Source organism: Calypte anna, chromosome 3, assembly GCF_003957555.1.
Source record: "Calypte anna isolate BGI_N300 chromosome 3, bCalAnn1_v1.p, whole genome shotgun sequence".
NCBI lineage: Eukaryota > Metazoa > Chordata > Aves > Apodiformes > Trochilidae > Calypte > Calypte anna.
Genome location: NC_044246.1, coordinates 25,093,558 through 25,109,104, shown reverse-complemented (window position 1 = coordinate 25,109,104; position 15,547 = coordinate 25,093,558). Strand labels below are relative to the sequence as shown.

The 15,547-nt window shown below is 35.4% G+C and overlaps 1 protein-coding gene across 1 annotated transcript in view; it reads left to right on the top strand.

The window, feature by feature from the left end:
* GPATCH2 (G-patch domain containing 2) overlaps positions 1-15,547 on the top strand; it is a 120,344-nt gene that overhangs the window by 9,107 nt on the left and 95,690 nt on the right. Inside the window, exons 3-5 of the mRNA XM_030447676.1 lie at positions 3,370-3,431; positions 10,706-10,888; positions 11,958-12,037. Coding sequence (XP_030303536.1) covers positions 3,370-3,431; positions 10,706-10,888; positions 11,958-12,037 — 325 coding nt within the window. The remainder of the gene's footprint in view (positions 1-3,369; positions 3,432-10,705; positions 10,889-11,957; positions 12,038-15,547) is intronic.

Genomic DNA, 15,547 nt, shown 5'->3' with positions numbered 1-15,547 from the left:
GTCCTACACCAAATGCTGTCATTTTAAAATTCATTCTTCAGATTATTGGCCCAATAAATGCCCTTGAAAACCTTCCTCATCCTCTTAGTATTTTCTGGACATGCACATGGTTGTGTGATGGTATGCCAGTTTCCCAAATTCCTTGCAATGGTCTTTTCCACAAAGTTTGGAAACCACCGAATTACAAAATTTAAATTCCAAAATGTGATTAGAAGTGTACCAACTCTGAGCCTCTCAGTTGTATGCTTCATGTGAATATTTGGTCGGTGAATAATTTTAACTTGTTTTAAACTAGCTGTGTTGTTTGAGACCATTTAACTGGAAGAATCAGAAAGAACTGGTAAGCTGTTTCCAAGTGTGTTTTAAAAGTAAAAGCTGAGATTTTAAAAGGGAATGTGAGTTCTGTAAAGTTGCACAAGATATGGAGAGCTGACAAAGTGTCTCGAATAAGACTCCTGTTTCAGCAGCACTTCTGGGAAAAGCAAAACCAAGAGGTATACATTTGTGTACATACAGTTGAATAGGTAGGAAAAAAAGGATTAATTTTTTAAAAGTTCGTTTTTTAAAAACAAAATAAAGCAATTTTTTTATGGGAGTTAAATATCCTAGATCTAAAACTGGTAAGGAGAAGTTTTCAATGTATTCATGATATTACTTTAAAATAACATATAGTTGACACACACATTAAACTTGCCAAGTGACACTTCTTTTTCAGTCTGTTACCTGTGTGTATATTCAAACACCAAACTAAACAATAATACTTGGAAGTGCAGGGTTCAGGAATAGTACTAGGAGTCCTCAAATTCTTCAAATATTAGCATCTAAATGATTCCAAAGACAAATTCCTGTGAGGTTTGTTTTGAGCACTGGAAATGAGATTGTCGTTATCAGAGCCTGTCCTTTTCTTGTTTTTTCTTATGCTTAACTCCATGTCCTGTTTCAGCCGAATTTGACAATGCATAGGCTTCTTGATGTTACTTGATTCCTGCAAGCTTTGGCAATTGTCATAATTTTGAGTGAAACTCAAATGCTCACCCACCATCCTACCAGTTTGTGCAAGTAGAGTGGCTGGTGGCTTTTTGGGTGTTTTCTTTTTCCTGGAAGTCATGCTGGCAGAGGAATTCTCATTACAAAGCAAAAGGATTAGCAGATATACAGTGCAAAATTATATTGAAAGTGGAAATAAATTCTTTCCTAACAGCTTTCATGGTTTTGGATATTTATGTATTAATTCCAGAGGTTTTAAATTTATTCAGTGAAATGACTGCCATGTAGTAATTATTTTACCTATAATTCCTGCCCTGTTTGATTGTGGTCTGAGAATGAACACAGTGGCTACCACTGATATGCCAGTGTTATGATTTGATTTTTAACAACCAACCAAAACAAAAAAAAAACCCAGAATATTTTTATGTGTAACTTGGAAAATTTGAAGTGGTTATGTTTTCATGAAGTGGCTACTTTCGGGAAGAATTGCTGCACAATAAAATGTCCTATATTAAAAAGGAAAAAGGATGGGGCTGAAATTTTGATGTGGAGAGTGGCTGAAATACTGAGGTTGAAGGGATTTCTTTAACTTTCATTTTTAAAAAGTACAACTAATAATGGCTACAATAAATGGATAGCAAGCATCTATGAAAATGGAATGTTCTTTGTTTGAGAGATGTATGGTCTAAGAGTGTGCACATTGAACTCTAAGGTAGGTCCTTTGTGTTGTAATTAAAGTGAGGATGGAATGCTTGCTAAGAGAAGGTACTAAGGTTTGCAACATTATGAAGCTTTGGTCTCCTCCATGAAAGGTGATTCCTTTGTCATTACATGCCTGTCATCTTTCTTCTGCTTAGGGCAACTATGCAAGTGCTTAAGCCTGTTCTGATTATGTTATGGATGAAAAATTTTAATTATTGCTTATACAGTAGGAATATGGGTAAGCAGAAGATGCAACAAAGATTAGGGGAGCTTAATCTTCAAATACAGAGCTGCATATGTATGTATTTATATACATATAAATACTCATATACCGTTTGAAAAAACCCTTTGCTTTGTGGTTGCTGATGCCATATTCTGTTTCAAATGCTGTTGGGATGTCTCCCAAAGGAAGACAAAACCCAAATATATTCTTAAAATTAAACACAGGTTAGACTAATTCATATCACAAGCTTTAAAATTTGAAGCTCATTTTTGTGAGAGTTTAAAAGCAAATAATTTTCTGTTACCAGTCATTTAGGAACAAAAATAAAAATAATATTTGAAATTACCTAAAAATAATTGAGACCAGTTGAATCCATGTATAGAGCTTCATGTATGCAATATGAATAAATGTAGAAAGGTAAACAGAGCTCAGTTTCCTGTAAACAGCTTGTATGCAACTTTGAGTATTTACAACTTGTACCTAGTGATTTCTGTACTGAAGTTTCATTTCTTCAAGTTATTCTACATCCCACTGTAAGCAAAATGTGTTTAAATTTTGGTGAGAATATTACTTCCTTAGCAGAGCTACTCTTTTCATGACAAATAGATAAATGGTTTACCAAAATTCTTTCATGTGAAACTCACCAAATGGTGAAATGTGTTATTAAAAGACAAGTCTGTGTTACTATAAAGGGACACCAGGCATGTTGTTTGTAACAATGTGTGTACAGTAAAGAACAAAATACTTTTATCTATTGATGTCCTAGAATGTGTCTGTAAAGCAGGTATATGTTTCTCTCTAAATTCAGTTTTAATGCCATGATAGAAGTAATGGAAAAGTAAACTACTTTTTTTCTTGATGCTATGATCATTGCTCATACCTGCTATCTTCAGAGTGACCTTTAGTTTGATTTAATTGGCTTCCTTGGCACAAGATTTTTTCTTTCTCACCAAGTTGTATGCTGTGAAACCTTAAGCAGTTTCTTTTCCTGAATATTTGCAAATTATGTTTAGAAAGGTAATTTGATTTTCAGTGTCTTATATTAAAAGATGAAGGAAGGCTTAGGTTGCTTTTGATTGAGACTTTTCTGATTTTAGCAGTGATGTTCCAGGATCAAGCTGAATTGCAGAGCATAAGAAGGGAGCAGTGAGCATTTGATGGAAGCTGATAGTAAAATGCATCAATTGTGTCAGCACCTTGTTGCAGTCACATCTGGCTTACTGTCAGGGTACCATTAGATTCCCATGGTTTTATGTGCCAAAAATAATACAGTTTGTAGTTAATGGAACTACAATATCTGCAGTTTGATTTAAAAAAAAAAAAAAAAGTCATGCTATTTTCTTTCTGATCTTTGTTGGGCTTAAGTTCAATTTGAGCACAGCTTTTGTCTCCTTAAGATTTTATGACTGAAAGATCAATTGTTCTTTTGATCTGTTTCTTTCTTTCTCTTATTACAGTGAATCCAGCAGTCTGAGCAGCAGTGATGCTGGTTTGTTTACCAATGATGAGGGAAGACAAGGTATTGGAACAATCTTTCCTTTCTCCACCCCTCAAACCACATCAGTAAAAATTCTGTAAGAGTTGCAAGCTATTTCATAGGCTAATTGCTGTATTTCAGTTGCTATGACTTTTAACGAGTTAAAGGATAACTTTCTTTCTGGATTATTAGAAATGTTAAGAGAGTATCCTGAGACCATGAGTTGGTCAAAAAGCTGTCTTGAGAAGCAGCCTCTCTATTATAATCAACCTTGCAACTTGAGCATCTCCAGAAGGTTATCTATACTAAGTTCTAATTTTCAGTTTCCCCAGTTTTTGGACAGGACTCTGATCATAGTACTACTTCTCTAACTATTTTTGAGGTGCCTTTTTAATTTGTTCCAAATTGATCCAACAAGATTTTATATTTTTTTCATTCAGCAGTCTCAGATTGAGATTAGAAGATGTATGCTGTTTAAAGTGTCTCCTCTGAAAATTTATTTAGTGAAGATTCAAAATTTTCCTTTACTATGCATAATGTTCTAATTTGTCTTTATGTGATAAAACTACTGAGGATGGAAGCATAAGATTTTTTTTCTGCTTTAGTGTTTATTGCCATCTGTATGTGCAACGCATTTATGTGTATTATGCTAGCATCTGAGTGCTCAGATCATGGATTAAGAACTTGCTGTCTTTGACAGTATATGAAAATGAGGCAAGAATAGTTTCTCAGGTGATAAGAATTGCTTTTCTGTTTACAATTCTAAGGTAATGGAGATTATTTTTTGTGCAGTTTGCTGTGGACTATTTGAGTGTGTGCAAAAAAAGTTCTGGCCCTTTCTGCAGTAGTGATCTAGGTTAAAGTAATGTTTTTTGGGTGTGTTTATTTCTTTCTCTACTGTATAATTCAGTCTTCTGGATTTTTTTCTTCTATTTTAACATAATACCAGGGAGATGATTTAACTTCCTTGAGCAATGGTAACTTTCACTACATTAATTGTACCTCCCAGTCTGATTATCTGTATTTAGTTGTGTTAACATATAGCTTTTTTTAAGAATTTAGTCTCTCTCTTAATGTTTAGATCTTCAGTTCAGAAGTATTTCAATGAGACGTCAAAAAGGTTACCTTTTACTTCCCTTATGAATTTCTCTTTTGACTTGGAATTTTAGAAATTTTTGTCCTCTATATATGCTACATGAGCTTCCAGTTTTCTTAGTTATATTGTTGAAGGACACTTCCTGTATATTTGTATCAATATTTTTGTCCTTAAGTCTTGAACTAAATTATATAAATCTGAATAATATGGCATAAGTTGTCACAGTTTCTGTTTTTCCTATAAATTTTGTGGGAGGAGAAAAAGGGAGGCATCAGTGAAAGACAGTGTTCTTTTGCAGGTGTGATGTTACCTCTTTTACTGTTGATTCTTTGCTGTAGAGCTGTAATTCTTACTTTTCCTTCTTTTTTTGAACACTTATTGAGTTCAATTGTAATTTACAAGCAGAAAACATTAGATCTGAAGTAGTATTGTCCAATATAAATAAAAAGAACAGTAATAATTAAACTTGAGAAGAATATTGTCAGGACAAACTCATAGCTGTATTGTAGCTTTGGTTTTATGAAGACTTTTCCATTAAAGTATTATCAGAGGTACTACTGTAAAATCAAAATTATTTATTTTATAAGAATTCTTATTTGCCCCTCAAAGAATATTCTAGTAGTTTTTATCTTTGTACTCCCCATATAAAGATGAGGTTATTTTTTCACTCATTATCTTACATCTGAGCTAGGACACACACAAAATTGAAAAGAATGAAGGACGGAGAAAATAAATTTGGTAAGACCAAAGAAAAAGTGTGAGAGAAGCTTGGGTAGAGGATAGGGTGAAAAGGTATTAAAGGAAGGGCAGGCTCATTTTGTTCTCCATTTTTAAAAGCTAAGCTCTAGATTCATGTCTTAGAAGTGTCCCTACTCCAGGATATATGTTCAGAACCATCTGTATCTTGACCTCATTTGTAGTTCACATTTTCTGCACTTCTGACTTTGGGTTTCCACTTAGTCACGTGGAGAATTAGAGAATTATTAATGCTACCTGGTGAAATACTTTGTTTAAATGATGTATGTCTTCCATCATTCAGAAGTTTGGGTAGCAGAGGACAAGAGGATCCAGTTCTCCATGGCAACATTTATTCATTTTGTGTTTCCGAGATAGAGACTGATTTCGTTTGTTGCAGACAAATACTCTTTTTAAAACATAGTTAATTCCCAAAGCACTTTAATACTGCAGAACAGACATTCTAGAAAGAAAGTGATCCAAAGCAGCAACTCCTTCAAAAAGCTGACCAGTCAGGTAAATAGTTGGGCATTTAGTTCTGGCACTTTGGAGTGCAGTCAGTGAGTGAGGTAGCTGCTGAACTATTAACAAAACTCATGTGAATTCCTGTGGCTTACATTTTTTCTTCTAGTGGTTTTTAAATTGGTCAACTTTGGGGTAAGATTTAGTATAGTTAACAAAACCCTCATATCCTATGCAAATACTGAGCCATTGAGTATAGAGCTGGAAGAGCCTGCAACAAATGAATTACAAGAACTGAACCATGGCTGAAATTTCTGTATCAGGAATCTGTCACTTTCCTTTTTATTCCATTCCTTCCTTTGTTCCAAATGGCATTTTTATAAATGGCTGTTTTGCAATTATTGAAAACTTAAATGTTAAGCAGTGTTATACCCAGTGTAGAAAATTTTGGCTAGATTTCAAAACAAAAGGTATAATCTTACATTGCAAGTTGTAATAGAAGTCTACTAAAGGCTGGCCAATACTGTAACTTATAGTTTTAAGTCACTTTACTGGTGTGCTTTACAAAAGAACTTCATAGGTTAGAAAGCACTTTATAAGTAAAGCTTTCATATAATGTTAAAAAAACTTAACTTCGTTCAAACAGTAATTGATGTTACTGCTGTATGGGGAAAAAACCCTCAAATTGCAAGTATATTCTTTTATGAATTTTATAGTGTGGGTATGTCATATAAAATATGATATTTGGCATTCCTAGTCTATCTACACCCTCTAGTACACTTGGGGAAATTCAACATTTGTCTTAAGATGTCTTAAGTCATGACATGCAGCACTTGAAATGTCTAAGATCTAAGCAAGTAGGAAGGAAAATTATATTAATATAGTGTTAAACAGTTAAAATTGGAGAAGGTCAAGGAATGTCAGAGTTCCACTGTGGATGTGGCTAAGCCTTTAAAGATAGCTGTTCATTATTTTATGATTAAACATATATTCATTACCATGTCCTTTATGAAGATGACCCACTACTGATTCAGTACTGACCCACTACTGTATGGGACTTCCATCCTGTCAAGTTTGTATAGCATCTCAGTAGGTGCAGGTGTCAGGGTGTCATTCTCTCTCTATAAAAGAAATGAAATTTGCCACACTAAGTGTAATCACACCAGTTTTTAACTGTTTGGGCTGATTAGTTTATAGACTTTGCAGGAGAAAGAGAAATAACATGAAGTTGTATGTGACTTGAGTAGCTGAAATCCTAAATACCGTATGTGGAGCATGGTGGTAGAGATTAACTTAAAGCTGAGATTGTGTGATTTCTTTGGTCTTGTTTATTAGTGCACTCCTGTACAATCCTGTTCAGGAGCAGGATATGATGTTGTATTGGAGGGGAGGAGTAGGAGGAGGCCTTCGTGTGAAATTTTCAAGCTTGAATCAGAAGAAGTAGGTGCCTAAATTGAATCATGTCTGAGTGGTCTTCCTTTTGCCCAAGTTACTTCTGTAGAAGGCAAAGAGCAATGAGCAGGGTGACTTATTGAAGCCTAATTTTAATTTTTTAAAAAACTTTTTATGTCTTCTGTCTCCAAATGATTAATGCAGCTGTTAGCTGTGGGATTTTTTTCTCTAGAAAGAGGCATACTGGTGCTGGAAGTACTGGCATACTGGGGTATTTTACAGTCCATGCGCTATTGCTGTCTGTGTGCAAGCAGATGGATAATGGAGCAGCACAGCATCAAGTGGTATTTATAGGATGCTGAATTCTTTTCATGGCAGCCTCTCATAATAGAATCGTAGAATAATTTGGGTTGGAAGAAACCTCTAAAGGTCATCTAGTCCCACCCTCCTGCTGTAAGAAGGGATATCCTCAACTAGATGAGGTTGCTCAAAGCCTCGTCGAACCTCTCCTTCAATATTTCCTTGGCAGCCTCTTCCATTTTTCCACTACCCTTATGGTAAAGAACTTTTTCCTAACATCCACTCCAATAGTAGATTGTGATTGTTACAGATAAGCATACATGCACTGTGTATGATTGCTGTGGAGGGTAATCTGGCATTTCGAAATACAAGAAAACTAGGATAAGGGTGAAAACTCTATTTGTGTGCAGTGAAAAGTCTGTTGTGCCCTGCACTGTTTTAGCTAAAATAAGATTCAGGTGAAGTTATTCTGAAGATGAATCTGGTGGTGATGCAAGTAAAGTCTGTGGGCCTAGACAAACCATAAGTGAAAATTATGGTAATTGTGGGGGTTGGGTGTAGCTCAAAAATAAATTGAACATGGAATTGAAGTGCCTGGACATTTAGAATGCAAGGTGAAAATTCTGATTCTTAAATTGATTTTTGTTTTTTTCTCCTGATCAGTGCACTTACAATTGAATGTAAATTGCTTTGGAGTAATTCCTTGAAACATTAACATTACCTGTGAACATATTTGTTGTATTTTAATTATGTGGCTTGGAGGTGATTGTCTGCAGATATGGAGGTGGTTTTACCTTTCCTGTATCTTTGAAGAGTATGGAGTTTGCTGTAGTTTCGTGCTGTTTGCAGCAGCCCTTAGAGGGAAGGAAAGTGTAATAAATCTTTTGAAGTAGTTTGAAGTAAAAATGTTGCTTTGAGTTTTTAATTTTCTCAAGTTCAGGCTTACTACGGATACTGTGTTGCCTTTTGAGAGCTGCAGATTAAATAGGATAAAACTGAAGTATTTGATTACCATGCTCTTGAGCATGGAGGCCTATTTGTTGTCTGCTTATATGTATGGAGGTCAGGAATTGATTAAATGAGGAGGTCTTCCCTGGCTCCTTTTGAGAATGGCATCCCTTCAAGGTAGAGAAACTGGCAAACAAAATGCCTGTGGGTCCTCACACCTTGAAAAACAGTAGTGTATTATGTTTATGCTTGCCCTACGGAGATAATATGATTTAAAATAGTCATTCAGATTTGCTTTTATAGTGCACAGAAAAGCTAGAGCCCAGGTAAACCTGGAGCCTGCTGTCCTGTGGGAATAGCCTATGAGGTTCAGATCTGAAGTCCTTTTTTCTGCCTTTGGCAGTAAACAGCATAAGTGCTCAGGGAATTGTAAAACATGTAAGATGTCTTTGTTGGCAGTTGCTTGACATACTAGGATTCTTATTCCATGAAAAATAATAATAATTTTGTATTTTTTCCTCTCAGAACCTTTTGGGGGGGATAGCAAAGGCACCAGTTTCTTTCTTTAGCCACTATTTGCTTTATCCAGTCTACCAGTTCTTTCTTTCAAGACTGCATTGCATACTTTTCCAGGCTTCTGTCCTTGAGATGATTGTAAATCCCAGTTCCAGAATTCTTTTCTCACTTTCACAGATGAATTATGTATAGCAAGAGTTCTTTTGAGTTTTTGATAGTATTTCTTATTAGTCAAGGTGTCTAGGTCTCTGAAGACAAAATATTCAGAAAAAGTTATCAACATGAAAGTTTGAAAAATCTAAACAAAGGAGTTCAAACTTCAGTCTCTCCACAGGTCAATACAATGTAAAGGTGTGATTCTCTCTCTGTCCCCACCAGTACTGATGTTCAGTACTTCTACACATCCTGGCTATATCTGGCTGTAATGAAACCAGTATAGAATCAATGCCTTGGAAGGTGAATGCCTTTCTGAAGTATCATAGCTATAAATGAGTATTAGAATAAACATGTAAAGTAATCTCAAATGCACCAGGAACACAAAGAAACTTCAATTTTTTGGACCCATGTATGTCCCATTTTCCCCTTTCTCCATCTCAGGTTCTTGCTTTCTAGCCTTTGCTAATTTTACTTTTAGTAGTGATAATTAAAGATATGACATTTCACCTGCAAGTGACCAGGGAGGCTTTAATTATTCTACATTTCCCTCAAATACTTGTCATGAGGAATGTTTTCAATCATTTTCACTTGTACTTGGTCTTGAAGTATTGTCTTCATTACAAGAGTTGGAGAAAGTATATTGAATTTTACTTTTCCTCAAATCTTGGCTTGGGTTTTCCTTATTTGTATTTTCTCACTGTGGGGTTCATTGGCAGTGAAATTTTACATGAATGTTTTTTGTTCTTGAAAATGTGGTCTAATAAATCTTGCATTTGTGTCTTGCTTAGTCCTGCCTCATTAAAAATTGAAATGCCAAATAAATAATTCATATGCAGAAATAGTGAGGCATGGTTTCGATACTTTGAAGTAGAATTAAAGTAAACACCATATGCTTTAAAATCTATCTTTTGGGTTTATAAAGGAAACCTGCCATGTCCTGTGAAGATATTTTCTGATCTTCTGTAAAATACCGGGTTTAAATACAAAAACTAGATTTAAAATTAAACATAACCACTTCCTTTTAGCTGTCAGTGTGTTCATGAGCTAAGTTTAAGATTAGATTTTCAAGTCTAACTTTTTACTCCAAATCTAGATATTTAAACACTACATCTATAGATATTTTCAGTAAAAATTATCAGCTTTTTGGTATAATGCAGTATAATTCTTAGTCTCGTGACACTGTCAGTTTTAATTTAAAATCAACTTTTTCAAAACTTATTTCTAAATGAACTTAATCAGATTAACTTCATTTAGTCACATCTGTTCGTGATTGTTTTCCCCTTTTACTAGCCATACAAATCATGAAATTAAGCTAATTATATACCATTATCAGCTGCAAAGAAGTAGTTTCACAGTTTTATACCTTTTAATTCCCTGCAGGAGATTAAGGCTTGTTTTTTGTTAATATGTAAAGTGCAGTAACTTAAATGGATTTCTCGGCAGTTATAGCTAAAGGATTAACTAGTTTTTGGTTTTTTTTTTCACTGTTGTAAATTGGTTTTAAAACATTACATTTTATGTGGTTTCATTGATGGCAACTCTGTTGTCATGCTGTTGGGAAACATTATCCAAATAGAATTGCTATATACTTGTAATTGTTACATAGCTATAAAGCAAAAGAAATAATTGTTCTGTCAAAGTGTTTATTGTTGCTAACAACTGATTCTTCTCTGCCCTCTCTCATTTTTGATGGGATACTGCCCTCAAACAGGTGATGATGAGCAGAGTGATTGGTTTCATGAAAATGAATCTGGTGGAGCATGTGGAATTACTGGGGTCATTCCATGGTGGGAACAAGAAGGTGCTACAGAACTGGAGAGAGAATTGCCTGATCCAGTCTTTGAAAGTATCTTAACTGGTACTTTTCCTCTTATGTCCCGTTCAGGCAGGAGAGGTAAGTGGCAATCAAGCAAATGCAAACTTTTGGATCACCTGGATACAGTAGAAAGATATCTGTGGATTATACAAAATCAGTAAGTGTTGACAGGATCTTGGAGTTAGCAGTTGATTTCCATGAATTAATTTTAATGTTTTTAAGACATCATTAGAGAAAGTAAATTATTGGAAAAGGCAAAGTGTAAAACTTGGCTCATTTTGATAGCCTTCTTTTAGGTGTCTCCATGTGTTGCATTGAGAATTATTAAGCACTATTTAAAGTAAATCTTCCCTTTTGTTCCTTGCTTTGCTTTGCAGTTTGTTTGGGTGACATAGTAGAGAAGAGGGCAGGGTTCCTTTAGTGTAAAAATTGAGATTGTACCTTAAAAATATTTTTTCCTTTTTTTTGTTGTTTTTCCTTTCCTTGACAAATAGGATCCAGTGAATCTAATCATAAGTTGTACCAGTGTTATATTGCATTTACAGCTAGGGACCTGCTCTTGTTCAAAGACTGAAGTCAGATATCATCTTGCTGCCAAAGGACTTTGTTGTACCTTCCCTCTGCCACAAGAAGCTCACCTCACTGTTATATGCAGATGTCTTATGTGAGCAGTGATCAAAACACTTAAACTACTTTACAGACTGGATATGTTGAGTTCTTTTGTGACGCTTATTTTCCAGATGCTTGGAATTGTTTTTGAGGGCTCCGTCCCTGCATATTCACCAGATTTAACATTTTTCTAGTACTAATTGAGTTGTAAGTGGTGCAAAAATCACCTTTGCACTGTAGTAAAATATGGTAACCTTATGCACCCTACCTTGCATCGAACCAGGATGGTATTAAGAATATATACAGAAATGTTCATTTTCTTGAGAACATAGCTTTTTCTCTCAGTTTTCCCATGCTGTGCTCTTGGCTTCTACCACACTGTTTGTCAGTATTAAGATATATTTGTTTAACTTTGTCAGAATAAAAATTTTTTTTATTTTGTCAGGTTAATAGATGGGTATGTAGTGGTGGATTTTATTGGTTATATGGTGTAGGAAATATTCTTTAAATCAATTTGGACTACTTTTTTTTTTTGTAGGTTTCCAGAGTAGATTTAGTCATCTTCATGGAATGCCTGCAAGAAACATAAAAAAGGCTTCAGGAAACCAAAATGCATTGGTAGGTGCTTTTATTATTGTAATCTAACATGAACTGTTCTTAGAGGTGGGTATTTTTGAAAAACTTTCTTCCTCTAATGCTTGTTTCTTAATGTAGTAGCTGGGTAATGGAACTGTAAGTCTGCAGTGCCACTGCTGCCTGATACTGTGTGGTTGTTTTTTTTTTAATAGCTAAAGTCTTCACATTGCAGTTCTATTATAATGGAATATTTGTGTGTACTTGAATAGTAGAAGCAGTCTGATACAGTTTCTCAGCTCTTATTTTGAACTGAGTGAAGGACAAGCATGAGGGGGGTATTGTGTAAGGTTTTCAACATATATCTTAATCTCTTAGGAATGCAACAGGGAAGGCCAAAGCCCTCTTAGAATTAAATCTAGCAAAGGAAGTAAGAGAACAAGGGCTTCTTCAGTTGCATCAGTGGTAAAAGAAAGAATAGGGAAAATGCAATCCCACTGCTGAATGAGGTGGGAGACCTTGTAACAGAGGATGCAGAGAAAGCAGGGTTACTGAATGTCTTCTTTGCTTCAGTCTGTACTGCTAAGACCAGCCCTTGGGAATCCCAGAGCCTGGAAGTAAGAGAAGGTTTGGAGGAAGGAAGACTCCACTGATTAATGAGGATTGGGTTAGAGATCATTTGGGTAAACTGAACGTACACAAATCCATGGGTCTTGACGAGCAGCACCCATGGGTGTTGAGAGAGGTGGCTGATGTTGTTGTTCTACCACTCTCCATCATTTCTCAAAAGATCATGGAAAACAGGAGAGGTGCCTCAGGGCTGAAGGGAAGCCAGTGCCATTCCAGTCCTCAAAAAAGGCAAGAAGGAAGATCCAGGAAACTACAGGCCAGTCAACCTCACCTTCATCCCTGGAAAGGGGATAGAGCAGCTTATTCTTGAGGTCATCTCTAAGCACATGGAAGAAAAGGTTATCAGGAGTTTTGATTCACCAGCAAGGTCAAGACAGACTGGAGAGCTGGGCAAAGGGGAACCTAATGAGGTTCAACAAAAATAAGTATAGAGAAGAAGAAGGGGCTGGTTTTTTCAGAGGTGCGCTATGATAGAATGAGGGACAATGGACACAAACTGGAACATAGGCAGTTCCACCTCAATATAAGGAAAAGCTTTTTCACTAGAGGGTGACAGAGCACTAGAACAGCCTGTCCAGAAAGGTTGTAGAGTCTCCTCTAGAGACTTTCAAGATCTGTCTTGAAGTGTTTCTGTGTGACCTGCCCTGGTGATCCTGCTTTGGCGGAGGGGTTGGACTCGATGATCTCCAGAAGTCCCTTCCAATCCCTGCCATTCTGTGATCTGTGATGCTATATGTAAACATGTTTATTTCCTCTTGAAGTGAAAATCAAACCAAACTGGCTTTAAGTTTTTCTGATATTGAAAGAATTCTATGATGCATTGTGGTACAGTTCTGATTTATTTTAATTATTTCCTCAAAAGGCTGCTTTGAAAAATCTTTCCATATTTGCTCTTTGGTTGATTTCTGTGTGATCAGCAGACAGAGAAAGATTTAAAGCAAGTTAGCAATACACCTGTCATAGACATCCTGTCCTTTGGACTGAGTCTGTTCTAAGGTAGTAACTACAAATGAGAGGATTTAGGGGATTTTGGGGTGTTTTTTAGTGCCTTCAGTTTTAGGAGCAATTTGTTTGTAAATGAAGGAAAAAATCAAACTGTCCTTGCATTTTTTGTACAGGCTAATCATTGAGTCTTCTCACAGCTCTTTTTTAAGTACAAGATTATAATTAAATTTTAACAATTTGCTCTTTGGAGGAAGGCATGAGAAGAGAGACTTGACGTTGTAAATTAAAATTTTTAAAATGTATTGATTATCAAAATAGTGTTTGGAAGAGGAGAACGTGGGAGATTCTTTATCAGTGTGTAATAAAAATATCCTTCCATAATAAATACTGCAACATTTATATTCTTTATTATTTGAGAACATTAAACGTTTTTAGATTTCAATGTCCTTAACAAAATAAGGTACTTCTGAGAAATGTAAGAGCTGCTGTATTTGTGAGAATAGAAAGGAACTGTTGAAAATTGAACTCATTTTGAAGAGGGAAGGTTTTAATAATTGAAGTCCCCGTCCAATAATTGCCATTTGGAGCTGTATAAGATGCTTTAAAACCTAGGCCTATATCTGATGTTAGTGGTCATGTGTTAGATGAATTCTATCTAGTTCTTGGTTTCCTATCTACCTATTTTTATTTTTGGTTCAATGCTTGGTTGACTGTATCTAGGATTTGTAGCCCATTTTCTGGGCTTATTGCAATTTCACTCGGGTATTTTATAGGAGCTATTATAACTGATAGGTTAGCTTCATGGTATTGATGATACATGGCTTAACTACCTTAAAACCTGCTTTTTCCTCCAAATTGTAAAAAAGGTGATTAAATTTCAATTGATAAAGGTATACTATGACTGTGTGTGTGTGTGTGTGTATATATATATATATAAAAATAAACATTCTAATGTTTATTTTCTCTTATACTTTCTGGATTATCCTTAGGAGCCCGTTTTATCTTCACATCATGATACCTCATGTATAAAGATGGTGTCATAATTCCCTATATGCCAAAAATGCAAGCCAGTCTACTAAAGACTGATAATTCAGTTATTGTGAGTTATTAAATCTATCATTTACATAGTTTTGTGAAACAAGGCTGACATGTGAATGTACCCTCTAAGCCACTGTGTTTAGGTAGGAGTGCATATAGAGTGCATATATATAGAATGCATGTGCAGCTGGCTCTCCAGATGCAGTTTTCTGGCAGCCTTAATGACTCTGTTTGTGGACACATCTGCTGCAGCTCTCCTTATGCATGTAGCTGTATAAGCCCAGAGCTCATGTACTTTCTTCTGTCAGTCATTGCTGCCTAAAGAAAAGCTTTTTTAGATGCTTCAGTGACAAAAAAACCCAAAAACTCATTTAATTCCTGTGACATTTGATAGCATGGAACAAGAAGTAATTATTTCTATTAAATAATAATGAAGAAGAGCAAGAATGCTTTTTGAAAGATAAATGTCATGAGGAAAGAACAGTGTAGAGTCAACTCATTGAATAAAATTGGTGGTGTGGCTTAATTGTTTCTTCACAGAAAGGAATCTGATGTCTGTATCACTGCTTTTACACAGGCTTTAAAGGGAGACTAAGTGAAAAAATGAAGTTCCCTGTTGAGGTACACTACTTAGAAGAGACACATTATATCCTATATCCAGTGTATAGATGTGTAGTTTGTATCTGGGGAATGTGAGCATATAGTCTAACCCTTTGCATACAATCAGTGTCTAAACTTTCTTGGAAAGTTTAGTTGAAGGTTCTCAACTGTATCAACTAGTGAAGCCTTGCCAAGATTTCTGGTTTAGAGAAGGCAGAATGAATAGCTACTGTAATACTTAGTACAGCATCATCCTCTGTCAAAAAGTGTTCAATGCACAGCTGTTTGAGCGATTTCTTGTATGAGAAACATCGAGCAATGAGTGTGATTATTACGTTTTAT